We start from the raw sequence: 17,389 nt of genomic DNA, 5'->3' as shown, positions 1-17,389 counted from the left end.
GACACAAAAAGCCAAAAGACCCAAACAAACAAAAAGAAATGGAGAGGGGCTGGAGCAATAGCACAGCGGGTAGGGTGTTTGCCTTGCACGCGGCTGACCCGGATTCAAATCCCAGCATCCCATATGGTCCCCTGAGCACCGCCAGGAGTAATTCCTGAGTGCAGAGCCAGGAGTAACCCCTGTGCATCGCCAGGTGTGACCCAAAAAGCAAAAAAGAAAGAAAGAAAAGAAATGGAGAACGAAGGAAAGAAAGTGGAAGAAAGGAAGGAAGGAAAGGAGGGAGGGAGGAAAAGAGAAAAGGAGGAAGAAAAGTGAATAAAAGAGAAAGAAATTGAGAAAGAAAAAAAGTAAAAGGAAGGAAGAAAGAAGAGAGGAAGGGAGGGAGTCAAACTGGGCACCATGGAGAAACAAGTAATAGCCTAGTATAATGGAAATGTGTTGAGTTGAATAGTGCATTCAAAGATCTTGGACCTGGGCCGAAGCAGGTAGAGTGCTTGCCTTGTGACTGTCGACCTGGGTTCAATCCCTGGCAGGCACAGCGTCATCCACTGAACCCCCCAGGAGTGTTTCCTGAATGCAGAGCCAGGAGTAAGTCCTGAATACTTCTGGGTGTACCTCCAAAGCAAACAAGAGCTTGGGCTGTTCTATTTAATCCAGTGACTCTTCTTTGTTTCTATCTTTGCTTTTATTCTCCTTTTCACCGGACAGTTCTGCAGGTATTTTTGTTTTGTTTTTGTAGTTTAAATGTCAACTTAGTTGACAGGGGGTCAATTAGCTTGAACTAGCTTTAAAAGAAAAGAGCTTTGCGGGGCATATGCTGCCCGAGCCCACGTGCTGCTTGTGCCCAGGTGGCTGAGCACATGTGGCACCTAAACACGTGCATTGCCCACATCTCTCCTCTTGAGATGGTACTTTCATGCTTCCATATCTAATGCTGGGGTGTGAATAGAGCCTCTCTCCACCTTTGGAGAAACCCGTGTTCTCTCTTGAATGTGTTACACTCTTGCTTTCTCTCCCTCCTTCCCCTTCAAAAAAAAAAATCTTCAAATGAAATCTGCTTTACTTCAAAAAAGAAAAAAGAGAGAGAATTGCTTCTTTAATGAAAAATTGATCAAATAAGCTTTAGTGGGAAAATTTAATTCATACTTGGCCATGCTTTCTGACAACGGCTGAGTTATATCTTCCTGTATTACTATTTCCCCAGCTCAAAACGTGGATTTGCAGCTTGAAGTTGCTACTCTGCTTCAGATTAATACACAGGAAGTCCAGATTCTGCATAATAAAGATGTCACTTCCCAATCTCTTGGCGAACAATCTCCTGAACAATCTCTTGAGCAATCTCTTGACAAACCATCTTTTGAAGAGCAATCTGAACCAGATACTCACCCAGCTCTATTTCAAGAGACCACTCAAATAGAGCAAATAGAAGTAAGAGGTTTTTATTTTGTTTTGTTTTGAAGGCAATGCTGGGGATTGAACCCAGGTCTCATGCTTACAAGACCGGTGCTTTATTACTACTCAAGCCCTAAGGCAAGAGATCTTTAAGCAAGACCCTTGTGCAGAGGACATGAAGGGAGGGCCAGAGCATAGTACAGTGGGTAGGGCATTTGCCTTGCATGTAGACAACCTGGGTTCGATCCCAAGCATCTTATGTGGTCCCCTGAGCCAGGAATAATTCCTGAGTGCAGTCAAGAGTAACCCCTGAGCACCGATGGTGTCCCCCCACCCTGCCAAAATAAAAAATGAAGGGATTAGAGAACTATCAGAATGTTGTCTATATCTAGAAAAATATGGAAAAAGGCTTAGAGATTACTTCAATGAGTGAAACACACTTATTCTACTATTTGCAGCTTATATAAGCTTCTTTTTAAGATCAGTTCATTAGAGGTGAATAATTTCCTCACTGCTGTTACTAAACATGAAGCACTAGGAAGTAACAAGTTCTTTTTTACACATGGGAATAAATTCTGCTGGCCTCTCCCTCCCTCTTCCTTCCCTCTCTCCCTCCGTCTGTCTGTCTGTCTGTCTGTCTGTCTGTCTGTCTCTCTCTCTCTCTCTCTCTTTCTCTCTCTCTTACTTTTGGTTTCTGGTGGTGCTCGGGTGATTCTGGGTGTTCCTCCTGGGACCATGTGTACTTGGGATTGAACCAGCCCTTCCACATTTAAAGCATGCATGCAGTCCATTGAGATATGTCTTTTGTCATGCTTCTGTTTATTTGAGGGGAGGGGAACTGGGCTACACCCAGTGTTGCTCAGGGGCTATTGTTGACTCTGCTCGGGAATGATCCTTGGCAGTGCTCAGGGGACCATGTGCAGTGCTGAGGATGGAACTGGCGAGTGCCTTACCTCCTGTCCTAGCTCTCCTGCCCCTGCTGCTGGTATTTTACTATAAAACAGCAACTGTATTATGAAGAATAGATGTGACTACACTTATCATATTTATACTCCCTTTCATTTATGATATTTTCCCTCTATAGCCCTGTGAAACAAAAAACCAAGAAGAAGAAAATCTGTCCCAGATGTTAAGTGAGTTGCAAATATCACATGCAGAGACCACGCTGGAACTAGAAAAGACCAAAGATATGCTTATTCTGCAGCGCAAAATCAATGTGTGTTATCAGGTGCATGAAAAGGGGTGTGTGAAAGAGGGGGGGAGAAGGAATTAGAGAAGGGATTAGAGGCCAGTAGACACACAGGAGGGGCCGGGCATGTAGCTAAGCAGTAGAGCACTTCCCGTGCATCATGTGTAAGGCTCTGGGTTCGATCCCCAGAACAATACACACACACACACACACACACACACACACACACACACACATACACACACACACACAGAGAACCAATGAGACTTTGGAATGAAGGAAGGAAGACCCAAGTTCCAAGTTTCCAAGTTTCTGGGACTGATGAGGGATACACTGTCCTGTGATGTCCTGTTGTGAGGCTGCGGTGCTCATACTTTCACCCCTAGGCCTCTCCAAGGCCTGGACTCCTTTCTTTATGCTTGTACACCTACTTGCCAGGGGTCACCCTCATTTGTTATGGTTTTCACACACTTCCTGGTTGTCGTGCTCTCCAGAAACTGCCTCAGTAATTTCTGCCCTCAGGAATGACTCCTGGTGGTGCTTGGGGGACCCTATGTGATGCCAGGTATGGAACTCTAGGTCTGCTGTGTGCAAGCTAATACCCAACTTAGCATTGGGTGTCCTAGCGCTCTGACCTCAGGTCTTATTTTCTGACTGTGGTGCATGGACATCTTCCAGTTGTGGTATTTGCTAGGGGAATCTATACACTTGACTGCTTTGTGCAGAAAATCACTTAGAGCTGCAGGGGTCAGACATCAGAGCTTCCAGGATTGCAGTCAGCACCAGGAACTGAACACTTGACCTGTTTACACTTCCAAGGCAGATGCTCTAAGGCACAAAGCTAGACTACCTTTTCGACTTTTTTAGGGGTGTGTGTGGGGGAGGGTCCATACCTGTCAGTGTCCATGTGCTACTCCTAGATCAGTACTCAGGTCACTCTTCATACTGCTTGAGAGACCATGCAAGGCTAGGGATCAGATCTGGGTCTCCTATATGCAAAGCGTGAGGACCAGCCTGCTGAGCAATCATCTCTCGACTTTCCCCCGTTTTTGTGTCTGTGGTACTCTGGAATTGAACTTACAGTTTAACACATGTGAGGCATGTGGTCGATCATGGAGCTATGTCCCTGGGATAAAGAGCCACATTTTAATTTGGATTTTTTAAAATTTTATTTTATTTTTATAAAGTAGTACACAATAGGGGCTGGAGCAATAGCACAGCGGGTAGGGCGTTTGCCTTGCATGCGGTCGACCCGGGTTCGATTCCCAGCATCCCATATGGTCCCCTGAGCACTGCCAGGGGTGATTCCTGAGTGCAGAGCCAGGAGTAACCCCTGTGCATCGCTGGGTGTGACCCAAAAAAAGCAAAAAAAAAAAAGTAGTTCACAATAGGTGATTACATTTAATATTCGAACACCAATCCCACCACCATTATACTTTCCCACCACCATATTTAGGATGGCCCCATCCTGAACCCAACCCAGGTCCCAAAGCAGAACCGAAATAATTCATTTTGTATTGTTTGTTATGAATAAACCACTGGAAATGCTCCAAAAAGGTTTCCTTAGAGGAAAGTGTGTGAAAATTGTTGTATTTAACCTAGGGGCCATTAAGCCCTTCTATAAGAGATCACTAACATGTTGTTAAAGGTTGAGCCTTGAAAAAAAAAATATATATATACATATACATATATATACACACATATTCCTCTAAGATTGGTTGCCTTCTACTTTATCTCTGAACCACTGAAACAGAAAATTTCAGATATGATTTTGTTTCAGGAGGAACTGGAGTCGATGATGACCAGAGCCGAAAATGAAAATGAAGAGCATAAAGAAAAAGTGAAGAGGCTGAATCAACTTCTAGAGCTCAAGAACAATCGTATCAATCAGCTGGAAGGTATTTTACGAAGTCATGGCCTTCCAATTTCTGGCAAGTCTTGATACTTTGTTCTCCTGATCTTGGGATCCATCACATCGCTCATGCCTATGTCCAATATATGCTGAAGAGGTTCTGCCTCTAGGACTTCGGCATTGACAATCCCGCCAGTTTATCCTATCATCTTTGCTGATGGAATAATGATTACAAGCTCCTTTTCTTCTATTATGTTAAAATCTTTTTCTGATTTCTCAGAGGTTTAACAGGGCCCAGCCTTACAAAATTTTATTTTGAGAGGGGGCTAGAGCAATAGTAAAGTGGATAGGGCATTTGTCTTGCATGCAGCTAACCTGGGTTAGATCCTCAGCATTCCATATGGTCCTCCGAGCACCAGCAGGAGCAATTCCTGAGTGCAGAGCCAGGAATTACTAGGCATTACTGGGTATGTCCTCAACCCCCCGCCAAAAAAAATCAGTTTTGAGAATGAGAAAGTTTACTTTGCTGTCAGGGTTGTATAAAACTATTTCTCTGTCAAAGTTGTTTTCTTTTTGCCTTTTCTGGGTCACACCTGGCAATGCACAGGGGCCACTCCTGGCTCTGCACTCAGGAATTACCCCTGGCAGTGCTCAGGGGACCATATGGGATGCTGGGAATCGAACCCGGGTCGGCCTCGTGCAAGGCAAACGCCCTACCCGCTGTGCTATCTCTCCAGCCCCTGTTTTCTTTTTTTTTCTTTTTCTTTTTTGGCTTTTTGGGTCACCCCCAGCGATGGTCAGGGGTTACTCGTGGTTATGCACTCAGGAATTATTCCTGGTGGTGCTTATTAGGGATGCTGGTGATTGAATTTGGGTCGGCTGCGTGCAAGGCAAATTCCCTACCTGCTATACTATCACTCCGGCCCCCAAAGTTGTTGTTGTTTTCTTGACTCAGGTCTAAATAACAATGTGTGCGCGCGTGTGTGTGTGTGTGTGTGTGTGTGTGTGTGTGAGAGAGAGAGAGAGAGAGAGAGAGAGAGAGAGAGAGAGAGAGAGAGAGAGAGAGAGAGAGAGAGAGAGGAACTTTTTAGTCATACCTCATCATTTTCTTCAGTTACTTCTCTCTAAAACACTATTAAAATAAATTAAAAGTTTAAAAAGCCTCTATTGGCATTTGAAAAAGATATCAACAGGGACAAGCAGCTGTCTAGACAGCTGTATAAATTTGATACTGTGGCACTCCTGTCCTTAGCGTAGGCACTGCCAGCCGGAGTCACTATACACAGTCGTGAGATTTGTTAGCATGAGTCAGCTTATATTAGCCAAACTCACCCTGGACTGATTTTTAAACCAGAATATTTATTTGTTATTTTATAGTGGGTGTCCATTTCTGCCATCAGAATGTGTTGTACCTCTGTTCAGGTAAACTTCTCTCTAGAAAGTTGAAACTGTAAACAGGTTTCTTAACATAGAACTAGGATAAAAGGAGTAAGACATCCTTGGTCCTGATTGGGTTCAGGTCAAGATGAGCCTCTAAGGTCATTGTCAGACCAGGGAGATAAGGCTGAGCTACTGCTTTGCATGTAAGAGACCCAGTTTTAATCCCTGGCACCATATGGTTTCCCAAGACTCTGCTAGCAGTTATCCCTGAACACCAAACCAGGAGTAGGTGCTGAGCATTTCTGGGAGTGGGGACACCCCTTTTATTAAAAAAAAGGGGGGGGTGCTGAGTGATAGCACAGCTGGAAGGGCATTTGCCTTGTCCCCAGCCGATCTGGGTTCAATACCCAGCATCGCATATGGTCCCCCAAGCACCACCAGGAGTGATTCCTGAGCACAGAGCCAGGAATGACCTCTGGGCATTGCTGGGTGTGGCCCCCAAACTAAAAATAAAAATAAGATAAGTCATTGGCATATAAGTAAATCTTCCCACCCCACTTTTGGATTTATTGAAATTATACTGTCATTCAGATGCAGGGTTATTCTTCTGTTAGAATACAGGATAAATATCCTTGCTCCTGAAGCTTAATTTGCATCTCTTTCTTTGTGTGGGAACCCACACCCAGCAGGGCTTTGCACCTATTTCTGCTCAGCAGTGTCCCCTGGTGGTGCTCGGGGGACTATACGAGTGCCCTTGATTTGCACTGCGGTTGGCCATGTGTAGAGCAAGCACCTTCCCTCCTGTATGGTCTCTCTAGCCCTTACCTCTCTTTTATTATGAAAAGGTTAGACTTTTTAAGTGTTTTCCAGTTCTTTTATCCTTTTGCTTTTTGTTGAGGGGCTCTGAGGTGCTCTGGGGCTAATTCCACTATATCCTCAGGAGGGCCGTGCAGTATCAGGGCTCTTGCAAACAAAATATGAGTTTCTGAGTCCTTTGAGCTACCTCTGTTATTATTTCTTCTGAGGGTTGCCTTATTTTGTCGTATATGACATAGTTCTTTTGTGTCGTGCTTAAAATTGAACTCAGCCTCACATATATCTTTACCTCTGAGCTATATCCTTAGTCCTCCTCTACCCATTTCTTTTTTAAAAATTTAATTTTATAAAGTTATTCACAATAATTTATTATATTCATTACACCAAACCCACCTCCATTACAATCTCTTCCTACCACCATTATTTCAAATATTTCCACTGCCCCGAAAGCCTACCCCAAAAGCAGGACCTACAAAATTTATTTCGTATTGCTTGTTATGAACAATTCACTAAAAATGATCCAAAAAAGTTTCCTTAGAGGAAAGTGTTGTTACAGGTTGAGCCTGTGTGCAAATATTACACATATTACACACCAAAAAATGTACACATATTTTGATCACTATCCGTTGCCTTGTATTTACATGCCATTAAATGTGTGCTACTCTTGTAATATCAGTAGCATAGAGTATCATGGCCACATGCTCCAGGAATTCAAAAATTTTCAATAGACTTCTAACCATTTCTTTTTGTTTTTTCTTTTTGGGTCACACTCGGTGATGCTCAGGGGTTACTCCTGGTTCTGCACTCAGGAATCACTCCTGTCATTACTCAGGGGACCATATGAGATGCCAGGGATTGAACCTGGCTCAGCTGCATGCAAAGCAAATGTCCTTCCCTGTACTATCACTCTGGCCATATACCCATTTCTTAACAGTATTTTATTAATCTGTATAAGTTCTTTATATTCTAATTTTTTGTTTATTTGAGAGCCACACCCAGCAATGTTCAGGGGTTACTCCTGGCTCTGCACTCAGGAATTACTTCTGGTGGTGCTCAGGGAAGCATATGGGATGCTGGGGATTGAACCTGGGTAGGCCACTTGAAAGGCAAATGACCTACGTGCTGTACTATAGCTCCAGCCCCTATTTTATCAAATTATTAACTCTATGTCATGTAATGCAGGTTATTTGGGGTTGGGGGAAAGGAGCACACCCAGCAGTTTTCAGAGGTGCTTGGTAACTGTAAACAGTGTCAGGGTTTGAACTGGGGATAGGTGTGTGTAAAGCAAACACCTTAACCCCTGTACTATCTCTCTGGCCACAAAGCAATATATTTAATATATTTTATTCAATAGTTCATTCTTGTTCATTAATAAACCATTAAGCAGGGGGCCAGAGAGATAGTACAGTGGGTAGGACACTGCCCTTGCATGAAGCCAACCTGGGTTCGATTTATGGCACTTCATATGGGCCCTTGAGCACCATCAGATGTGATCCCTGAGCGCAGAGCCAGGAGTAAGCCTTGAGCACTGCTGGGTGTAGACACAAAACAGAAAGAAATAAATCACTAGTCATTCTTTGTATTCCATTTATTTTGGACAGGAAGACATTCTGATGTATCCAAAATATTTTTTTTAAATTTTTTATTGAGTCACCATGTGGAAAGTTACAAAGTTTTCAGGTTTAAATCTCAGTTATACAATGCTCGAATACTCATCCCTTCACCAGTGCTCATATTCCACCACCAAGAATCCCAGTATAGCTCCACCCCACCCCCCCCACACCCCTAACCCCCCACGTCCCTAGCCCCCCCACCCTAAGCCCCCCCCCCCCGCTAAGTAAAGAAAATTTCACTTTACTTTCACTTTGATTGCATACAATATTTCAACAAAACTCACTATTATTGTTTGGAGAGTCTCTCCCCTAAAGTCAGACCTGCTGAAAAGGAAGCATTAGATAATTTGTTTTCCATTGCTGAGGATGAAGAGGTATGAGGTCGAGTGACCACACTTAGCGGCCTCTCAGGTTTGGGTTTCTGTATTTTAGTATTTTAGTAACTAAGTCCAGAGAGATATCTGCCAGAAGTTGCATCGTTGCCAACTTGTACTTCTCAGTTACATTATATTCCACATATGAGTGCAATCTTTCTATGTGTCTCTTTCTTTCTGACTCATTTCACTCAACATGATACTTTCCATGTTGATCCATTTATATGCAAATTTCATGACTTCAGTATCCAAAATATTTTTGTTTTACTATTTTAACTCTTAAACTAGAACCATCACCATTAACACACTTAATGACTCAAATGCTTTTTCAATTCAAAGTGGACTGTATATCAAAGATTCTGATTGGTTGGATAATCAAGGTAATGCATGGATTTGGTAAACTGTCTCATGTATCTTTGCATCCATTACCAATATTCTTAACTTCTTTCCAATAATTCTCCTCTTCCACTAGTAACTTATTATTCTGACTTAAAGTGGATTTTCATCTCTTTCATCTCTCTTTTGCTTAAAATAAAGATGATGAATGAAATGCTTAACAAGACCAAGATGGAAAAAAGGATCACTTCTAGGTGGGCCCCAGGAATGTAATATACACTGAGATGAAAATGTTCTATTTATTCTTGTAATGGCCATTATCCCAACTTCCTATGTGTGTGTGTGTGTGTGTGTGTGTGTGTGTATACACACCCAGGTCAGCAGTGTGCAAGGCAAGCACCCTACCCATAGTACTATAGCTCCAGCCCCATATTTTATATTTCTAGTATTTCTCTAATAAGATTACCAGTTAATCAAGAGGATCTTGTGATAATCCAAAGCAATACCATCTATGGATGAAATTTTGCCCTTTTGTTTTCCTGTCCTTACTGTTTACTTCCGATTACTTTGTATCGTCTTTCTAGAGCAACCATTGGCTTATTTGATGATCAGAATTCCTATTTGTCATTTTATTGCTTTTTCTTTTCTTTCTTTTTTTTTTTTTTTGTGGAGGACCATACCCAGCAATGCTCAGGGGTGACTCCTGTTTCTGTAGTCAGGAATTAGTCCTGGCGATGCTCGGGGATCCATATGAGATGCCAGGGATCAAACCTGAGTCAGCAATGAGCAAGGCAAATGCCCTACCTACTGTACTATAGGCTATGGCCCCTATTGTTTTTATTTTTAAATCACATGGTTTCTTGAAATAATCACAATTTGGAATTCCGTGGTTTTTCTTGTCTTTCTTTCTACCTTTCGTTATCCTTGAAAGAATTTTCTACTCTTTAATGGATAGACAGTTTTCTTTCCATTTAGAAAAGCTCAGAGATGTGGCTTATGGCACCCGACAGGTGTCATCATGTCTGGAAACATTGCCAGCCCATGGAAATGAGGATCAAGTGAACCTTTCTCTACTTCGCCGAAGTGAGAATCTTTTTGAACTACACATTCACCAGGCCTTCCTGACATCTGCCGCCCTGGCTCAGGCTGGAGATCCTAAACTTACCACTTTCTGCACCTATTCTTTCTATGATTTTGAGACTCACTGTACTCCCCTGTCTGTGGGGCAACGGCCTCTCTATGACTTCACCTCCCAGTATGTGGTGGAAACAGATTTCCTTTTCTTGAACTACATTCAAAGGGCTTCAGCCCGGCTTGATCTGCATCAGGCAATAGGCTGTGAGCACCGCACACTTGCAACTGGATGGATCTACTTTGGCAGGGTGCTGGGGACTGTGGAGAGAGTCTACGGCTCTATAGTACTTACTGGTAAGTCCTCTCAGCATCCCGTAGCTGCTAGGACTAAGGTGTGGAATTTCCCCTAGCCTATAGCTACTCTGACACTAGTGTCCCACTTCCTTCCTCTGCCTTTATTCTTGATCCTTGCCACATCATCTGTACCTTCCCTGCCTGTCCTACTTTCTGCTATCCAGGAGCTGGCGGAGAAGAGATTGGGGTGCTGGAATACTGGATGAGACTATGCTCCCCCCTAAGATCCAGCCTACAGGCAAGCATTAAGCAAAAGAAAACCCAGGCCTACCTGTCAGCCAGTGTGCTTGGAGCCTGGGAGGCCCAGGAGGATGAGGTGAGAAAAGGGACAGGCCCAGGCATCGCAAACCGAGGCAGGTTATGACAGCAGCTCCGTCTTTCACTCTCAGATGAGAGAGAAATGCCAGCACACCACAGCTAGTCAAGATTTTTCCCTTGGTCAAGCTAGAATTTAGAATGAAATTGTGCCCTTTTCCTTGCTGGGAGCAAAATAGCATGTCTGTTTCTGTTTTCTATGATAAGGCTCGAGTGTCAGTGTGTGCGAGATCCAGTCTGCAAGCAGGTTAATGTCGTTGGGTGTCTGTGATCTGGTCAGGACTCGGTGTCTCTCTAGATCACAGCTCTTCACCACCAAGCGAGGGTACTGGGCTTAAACTACCACACTCTCTTAGGCTGTGCTTTTTAAACCTCAATCCAAGACCCGACATTTTTCCAGTCCAGACCAGAGACATGGAAACATCAGAATGAACTGCAGGTGGAAATCATCAGGTGCTCTGACCTCCGGAGTCGATGGCTGGGAACTCAGCCCAGTCCTTATGTCATGTACCGCTTCTTCACTTTCTCTGACCACGACACTGTCATCATTCCGGCCAGTCACAACCCCTGCTTTAGAGACCAGGCTCGATTCCTCGTGCATGTGACTTCTGACTTGGATCAGTATCTGAGGCGGGAGGCCTTGTCCGTGTATGTTTTCGATGATGAAGACTCAGAGCCTGGCACGTACCTTGGCCGAGCCCAAGTGCCCTTGCTTCCTCTGGTGCAAAATAAATCCATTAAAGGTGGGAGCTCAAGGTTATTACATCTTTATGCTCTCTGTCCAGTGTTGTCTTACAGCTCTAATTCTAGAATGTTTCTTTGATTACTTGTTTGAAACAGCCTTTCTTAAAATATGATGAAGAGGGGATAGCTCAATGGGACGGGGAAGCTCATACTTGGCATGCAGGAGCCCAGACTGAGATTAGCACTGCCAGGCACGGCTCCCAAGCCAAAGTAAACTAAAATTAAAACATTTGGACCCCAATTACAAGCATTTTAGAATATTGTTGAGAGCAAGAGAATAGAAGACTTAGTTAGGACCTTCTTCATCCTATGAAAACCTAGACCGCCTCTGCTTTCTCAGCAACAAAAACAAGATACCCGAATGGGTAGATCCATTGACCTAAAGTCAATACTATCTGTGTCTAAACAAACATTTTACAACTCTTTAATGCTTCCTGATATCTGTCTTTACTTACATCTTACTGTTTCTTAGTATAAGACTAGATATGAGATTATAAACTTGTTCTTAAGACTCCCTGATAATTCTCTTGTTTCTTTTATTTTATTTTTATTTATTTTTAGCTTTTTGGGTCACACCTGGCAATGCTCAGGGATTCCTCCTGGCTCTGCACTCAAACTTCTCCTGGCGGTGCTCGGGGGACCAGATGGGATGCCTGGGATCAAATGCAAGGCGTTTGCAACCCTACCCCCGGTACTATCACTCCAGTACCTTTTATTTCTTTAAAAACGTAGGCACAAGTTAGATTGCCAGGCCATAGCAAGAAAAGCAAACTTCTTGGATTTTTTTCCCACTAGCAACGAGTGAAGATGGTCCTTGGAGAACCATATGCTATGTAGGAGAGAGGACTGGATTTGGCAGTACCAAGCCAAGCTCCTTAACCCCTGTACTATCCCTCTGGTTCCAACATTTAATTAATTAATTAGTTAATTAATTTTTTAAAAAAATTTGGGTCACACATGGCAATGCATAGGGGTTACTCCTGGCTCTTCACTCAGGAATTATTCCTGGCGGTGCTCAGGGGACCATATGGGATGCTGGGAATCGAACTTGGGTTGGCCATGTGCAAGGCAACTGCCCCACACACTGCTATCACTCCAGCCCCACCAATATTTATTTTTAAAGCCAGCATTATGGAGATGTAGGTAGGCAAGGTCATCTCCCATTTTTAGTCTGCATGAGGCAGGAATGTCCACACTCTCATTGGGATAGGTAATGGGGATGAGTACAGCCAGTACCAGCTGTATTTAGGAAGCTTCTGCATATTCCTTTCAATGTGCAACCTTTGTTTTAGTTTTGTTTTTTAAAGTGAGGGCTGGAGTGATAGTACAGTGGTTAGGGGGCATGTCTTGCTTGTGACTGACCTGAGTTTGATTCCACAGCACCCCTTATGGGCCCAGAGCACTGCCAGGAGCAATTCCTGAGTGCAGAGTCATGAGTATCCGAGTATCACTGGATACGGCCCTCCTTCCCGCCCTCCCCGCCCCACACACAATAAAAGTCAGGGAGAATCAAAGGGTTGCATACATGATTTGCATACAGGAATCCTGATTTTGATCCTGACACCATACGGTGCCTGAAGGACAGCTGGAAGTGGTCCAAAAAGGATGGAGGAGGGGTTGTAAGTTGTGCTGACAATTCATCCTTTGCTAAAGAGGGGCAATGCCAGTCCTTTGTTAAATTAATCATTATTACAAATTAGAAATCTGTTATTTTGAAAAATCCAGTTAAGTTTTTTTAGTTTGGGCTTGGGAATTGAACCCAAGCTCTCACATTTACAAGGTGTGTGCTCTACCATGGAACACACATCTTTCCATGGTACAGCACACCATGGCAGGGCGCTTGCCATGCATCTTGTATGTGAGGCCCTGGGTTTAATTACTGGCAGTGGATAAAATAAAGCAAATAACCTTTCTTGACTTTTACTATCTTATTTGTGTGGTAATTGTTGACTTTAATTATTTCAGAAATTGGGACCACTTGGGGCTGGAGTGATAACACAGTGAGTGGGGCACTTACCTCACACATTGAACCTGACTCAATTTCAATCCCTGGCATCTAATATGGTCCAAGTACCACCAGGAGTAGTTCCTGAGTGCAGAGTAGGAGTAACCCCTGAGCATTGATAGGTGTGACCTAAAAAAAAATCACTTGAGTACAGATGTATAGATAATGCTTTTCTTATTTTCTTGTATCCATAAGGTATAAAAGTGTATGGCTATAGGGGCTAGAGTGATAGCACAGCAGGTAGGGCATTTGCCTTGCATGTGGCCGACCTGGGTTTGAATCCCAGCATTCCATATGGTCCCCTGAGCACCACCAGGGGTGGTTCCTGAGTGCACAGCCAGGAATAATCCCTGTGCATCGCCAAGTGCAACCCAAAAAAAAAAAAAGCGTATGGCTATAATAATGAATCATAATAATGTAACAATACAGTCTTATTGATAGAGTGACTAATGGCAAGCAAATTATTTTGGGGGCTGGGTTAAGTTGATCTGTGCTCAGGGATCACTGGCAGGGCTCAGGGAACCATACAGGTACCAGGGATAGAGCCTGGGTCACCCTTAAAGTACAAGACAAGTGCCTTTAGCCACTATATTATCTCTGGCCCCAACTTCTTGAATGCATATGTTTATCCCGGGGTGTTAATCACTAACAAAATACAATAAAATTAAAAATGCCAATATAAGAAGTAGGTAAGTTGCTGCTAAATGGTCACTGGTCTGTTTCATGTGATCAGATCTTAATAAAGGCTATGTTTTTCAGGTGATTTTAGCCTTACTGATCCCACAGGGGTACTCAATGGATCAATTCAGATGCACCTGAATTGGAAGTCTTCCTATGTACCCCCAGAGAAATCCCTGGAACTAGATTCTCAGACTGCGGAGAATGACATTGAAGACAATTCAGAGATCTCATCCAGTGAGGAAAAGTTGTCCTTTTCTCCTCAGGTAGCAGATTTATTCAATTTATTTATTTTAAGTTTTGGTGTCACACCCAGCAGTGCTCAGGACTTATTCCTGGCCCTGCACTCAGGAATTAAATTACTGAGCTCAGGGGATCATAAGGGGTGCTGGGGATCAAACCCGGGTCTGCTGCATGCAAGGCAAGTGCCCTACCTGCTGTGCTATCACTCTGGCCCTCCCAGTAGAAGATTTCTACCCATCCAGTGGAACGAATGGAGCATAAGAATATTTTCTCTGAATATCACTTTCTCTCCCCAAACAATTTGTATTCCTGATAATGTGATTAGGTTCTAGGTAGAACAAAATTTTGGATTTTATTGTGAAGACAGGAGAGGACATCTCTTGGCCCTGTGTTGGGAGATGAATGTCTAATTCTAGCTTAAGATCCTTCAGTATGGAAGCGGTTGCATTTCATCTAATAAGGCTATGTTCGATCCTTCGCTTTAGGTCCAGGAGGCATCTGCTGAGATTCTGATTGAAGCTGACCTGTATCAAGTGAAGAAGAAACCTCAGCTGGGAGAAAGAAAGGAAAAGGAACACCAGATTGCAGGCTACTCAAGAAGAAAACATGGCAAGAGAATGGGCACCCAAGGGAAGAACAGAATGGAGTATTTGGGTCGTAACATCTTAAATGGAAAGACAACACAGGTGAGGCCTTAGCAAACCTGAATGGACAACCAAAATAGGGGGTATACTATGCCCAAATATATTATTTTCAGAGGTAGCAGCAGAAGAAGACATACATAGCATAAGCAATAATTATGAATTTTTGTGGCCAGCAAATGTTTCCACAAATGTAAGTAGTTTAATAGAGTTCTAGAATGTACACCTCATTTTATTCTACTTTTTGGCTTTTTTGGTCACACACAGCAATGCTCAGGGCTTCCTCCTGGCTCTGCACTCAGGAATTCCTCGTGCCATTGCTTGGGGGGCCGTATGGGGTGCTGAAGATCGAGCTTGGGTTTGCCGCATGCAAGGCAAATGCCCTACCTTCTCAACTATCACTCCAGCCCCTCATTTTAATCTTAATTCTGTTTTATTTATTTATTTATTTTGACCACACCTGGTGATGCTCAGGGTTAACTCCTGGCTCTGCACTTAGGGCTCATTCCTGGAAGTGCTCAGGCCACTGCAGATGCCTGAGCATCAGGGCTCGAACCTAGGACCTACTGCATGCAAAACAAACACCTTATCCACTGTTCTATCTCTGCCCTGGGATTAGTTTTGTTAGTTTATTTATGTTTAAAAATTTAATAACATACTCCTAGTAAGTCCAACTGGAACCAATTTTTTTTAAAAATCAGAAATTATTTGTAAATAATTGGTTCTTTTAGTTTTTGGTTTAGTTTTAGGGTTACATCCAGAAGTGCTCAGGACTCCTTGTTCTGTGCTCTAGGACTCAAGGATCACGCCTGGCGTTACATAGGGTGGGAATGGAGGGTGTACCGTATCTGGTGCTGGGGATTCAAACCTGGCTTGGTTGCACGCAAGGCTAGTGTCTTACTCCCTGTGCTATCTTTTAAGTCCCTGGAAATAATTGTTTATTATAAAGTTTTTTTGGTTAGTTATAGTTGCACTGTAGCACTGTCGTCTCTTTGTTCATCGATTTGCTCAAGTGGGCACCAGTAATATCTCCATTGTGAGACTTGTTACTGTTTTTGGCATATCGAATACGCCACGGGTAGCTTGCCAGGCTCTGCAGTGCAGGCGGGATACTCTCAGTAGCTTGTCGGGCTCTCCGAGAGGGTCGGAGGAATTGAACCTGAGTCAGCCGCGTGCAAGGCAAACGCCCTACCCGCTGTGCTATCACTACAGCCTTGTTCCACTTTTAAAAAGTTATTTATGAACAAGCTATGTACTTGATACTGCCTTCTCTGCCTTCATTTAAAAAAATTAATTTTAAAATTGAATCACTGTGAGATATACCCTTACAAAGCTGTTTGTGATTAGGTTTCAGTCATAGTGTTCCAACACTCAACCCTCCACCAGCATACATTTCCCAGCACCAACCAGTGTCCTCAGTTTCCCTCCCATCACCCCCCACCCCCGCCCCCCAGCCTGCCTCTATGGCAGGCGCTTTTCTTCTCTCTCTCTCTCTCTCTCTCTCTCTCTCTCTCTCTCTCTCTCTTCTCTCTCTCTCTCTCTCTCTCTCTCTCTCTCTCTCTCTCTCTCTCTCTGACTCCTCCCTCTCCCATTTTGGGCCTTGTATTTCCACTATAGCGACTGAAAGCTTATCAGGAATATCCCTTTACCTACTTTTAACACTCAGTTCTTGTCAATGTGATCCTTTCCAGCTATTGTTGTCATACTGTTCCCTTCTCTATCTTACCTACCCTTCCCTGCTCTGCCCCACTTGTAGTAGATTCCAACCATTAACCAGTCCTCTTGGCCCCTGTTTTCCCTGGCCATGGATATTAATCTTCTAATATATATATATATATATATATATATACATACACATATATTTTTTCATATACCATAAATGAATGCAGTCATTCTGTGTCTTGTGTGTACGTGTGTGGAGTGGGTGGGGGAGGGGAGGCTACAACAAGTGGTGCCTCAGGGGCTATTCTTAATCTGCTCAGAAGTGACCCCTGGCAGAACTTGGGGTGCCTCATGTGATGCTGGGAATTTAAATGAGGCTGCAGCCAGCATGGTCACATACAAAGCTTTACCTCTGTTTCCTATACTATCTGGCTCCCCTTCTTGGGGGCGGGGGTGGGGGTTGTGGGGGAGTGTTTGGGTTACCGCTGGCAATGCTCAGGGTTTACTTCTTTCTGTTTGTCTTTTATGGTTTTGGGGCCACACCTGGCAGTGCTCAGGGCTTACTCCTGACTATACTCAGGAATCACTCCTGGCGGGGCTCGGGGAACCATATGGGGTGCAGGGGACTGAACCCAGGTCAACCACATGCAAGGCAAGCATCTTACCCGCCAAGCTCCGGCCCCTCAAGGTTTACTTCTAACTTTGTTTTTTTTATTTGTTT

At 43.7% G+C, this 17,389-nt stretch overlaps 1 protein-coding gene and 1 long non-coding RNA gene across 2 annotated transcripts in view; one reads left to right on the top strand and one right to left on the bottom strand.

Annotated features, from left to right (window-relative positions):
- LOC129403382 (uncharacterized) overlaps nt 1–17,389 on the bottom strand; it is a 116,144-nt gene that overhangs the window by 87,118 nt on the left and 11,637 nt on the right. The window lies entirely within an intron of this gene.
- Nucleotides 2,582–17,389, top strand: part of RPGRIP1 (RPGR interacting protein 1) — a 32,794-nt gene continuing 17,986 nt past the window's right edge. The window contains exons 1-4 of the mRNA XM_055130767.1: nt 2,582–2,620; nt 4,362–4,512; nt 14,204–14,388; nt 14,851–15,051. Of these exons, the coding sequence (XP_054986742.1) occupies nt 2,582–2,620; nt 4,362–4,512; nt 14,204–14,388; nt 14,851–15,051 (576 nt within the window). The remainder of the gene's footprint in view (nt 2,621–4,361; nt 4,513–14,203; nt 14,389–14,850; nt 15,052–17,389) is intronic.

Source organism: Sorex araneus, chromosome 3 (assembly GCF_027595985.1).
Source record: "Sorex araneus isolate mSorAra2 chromosome 3, mSorAra2.pri, whole genome shotgun sequence".
In the NCBI taxonomy this organism is placed as follows: Eukaryota; Metazoa; Chordata; class Mammalia; order Eulipotyphla; family Soricidae; genus Sorex; species Sorex araneus.
Note: the sequence above shows the minus strand (reverse complement) of the source record. Positions and strands in the feature narration are given on the sequence as shown.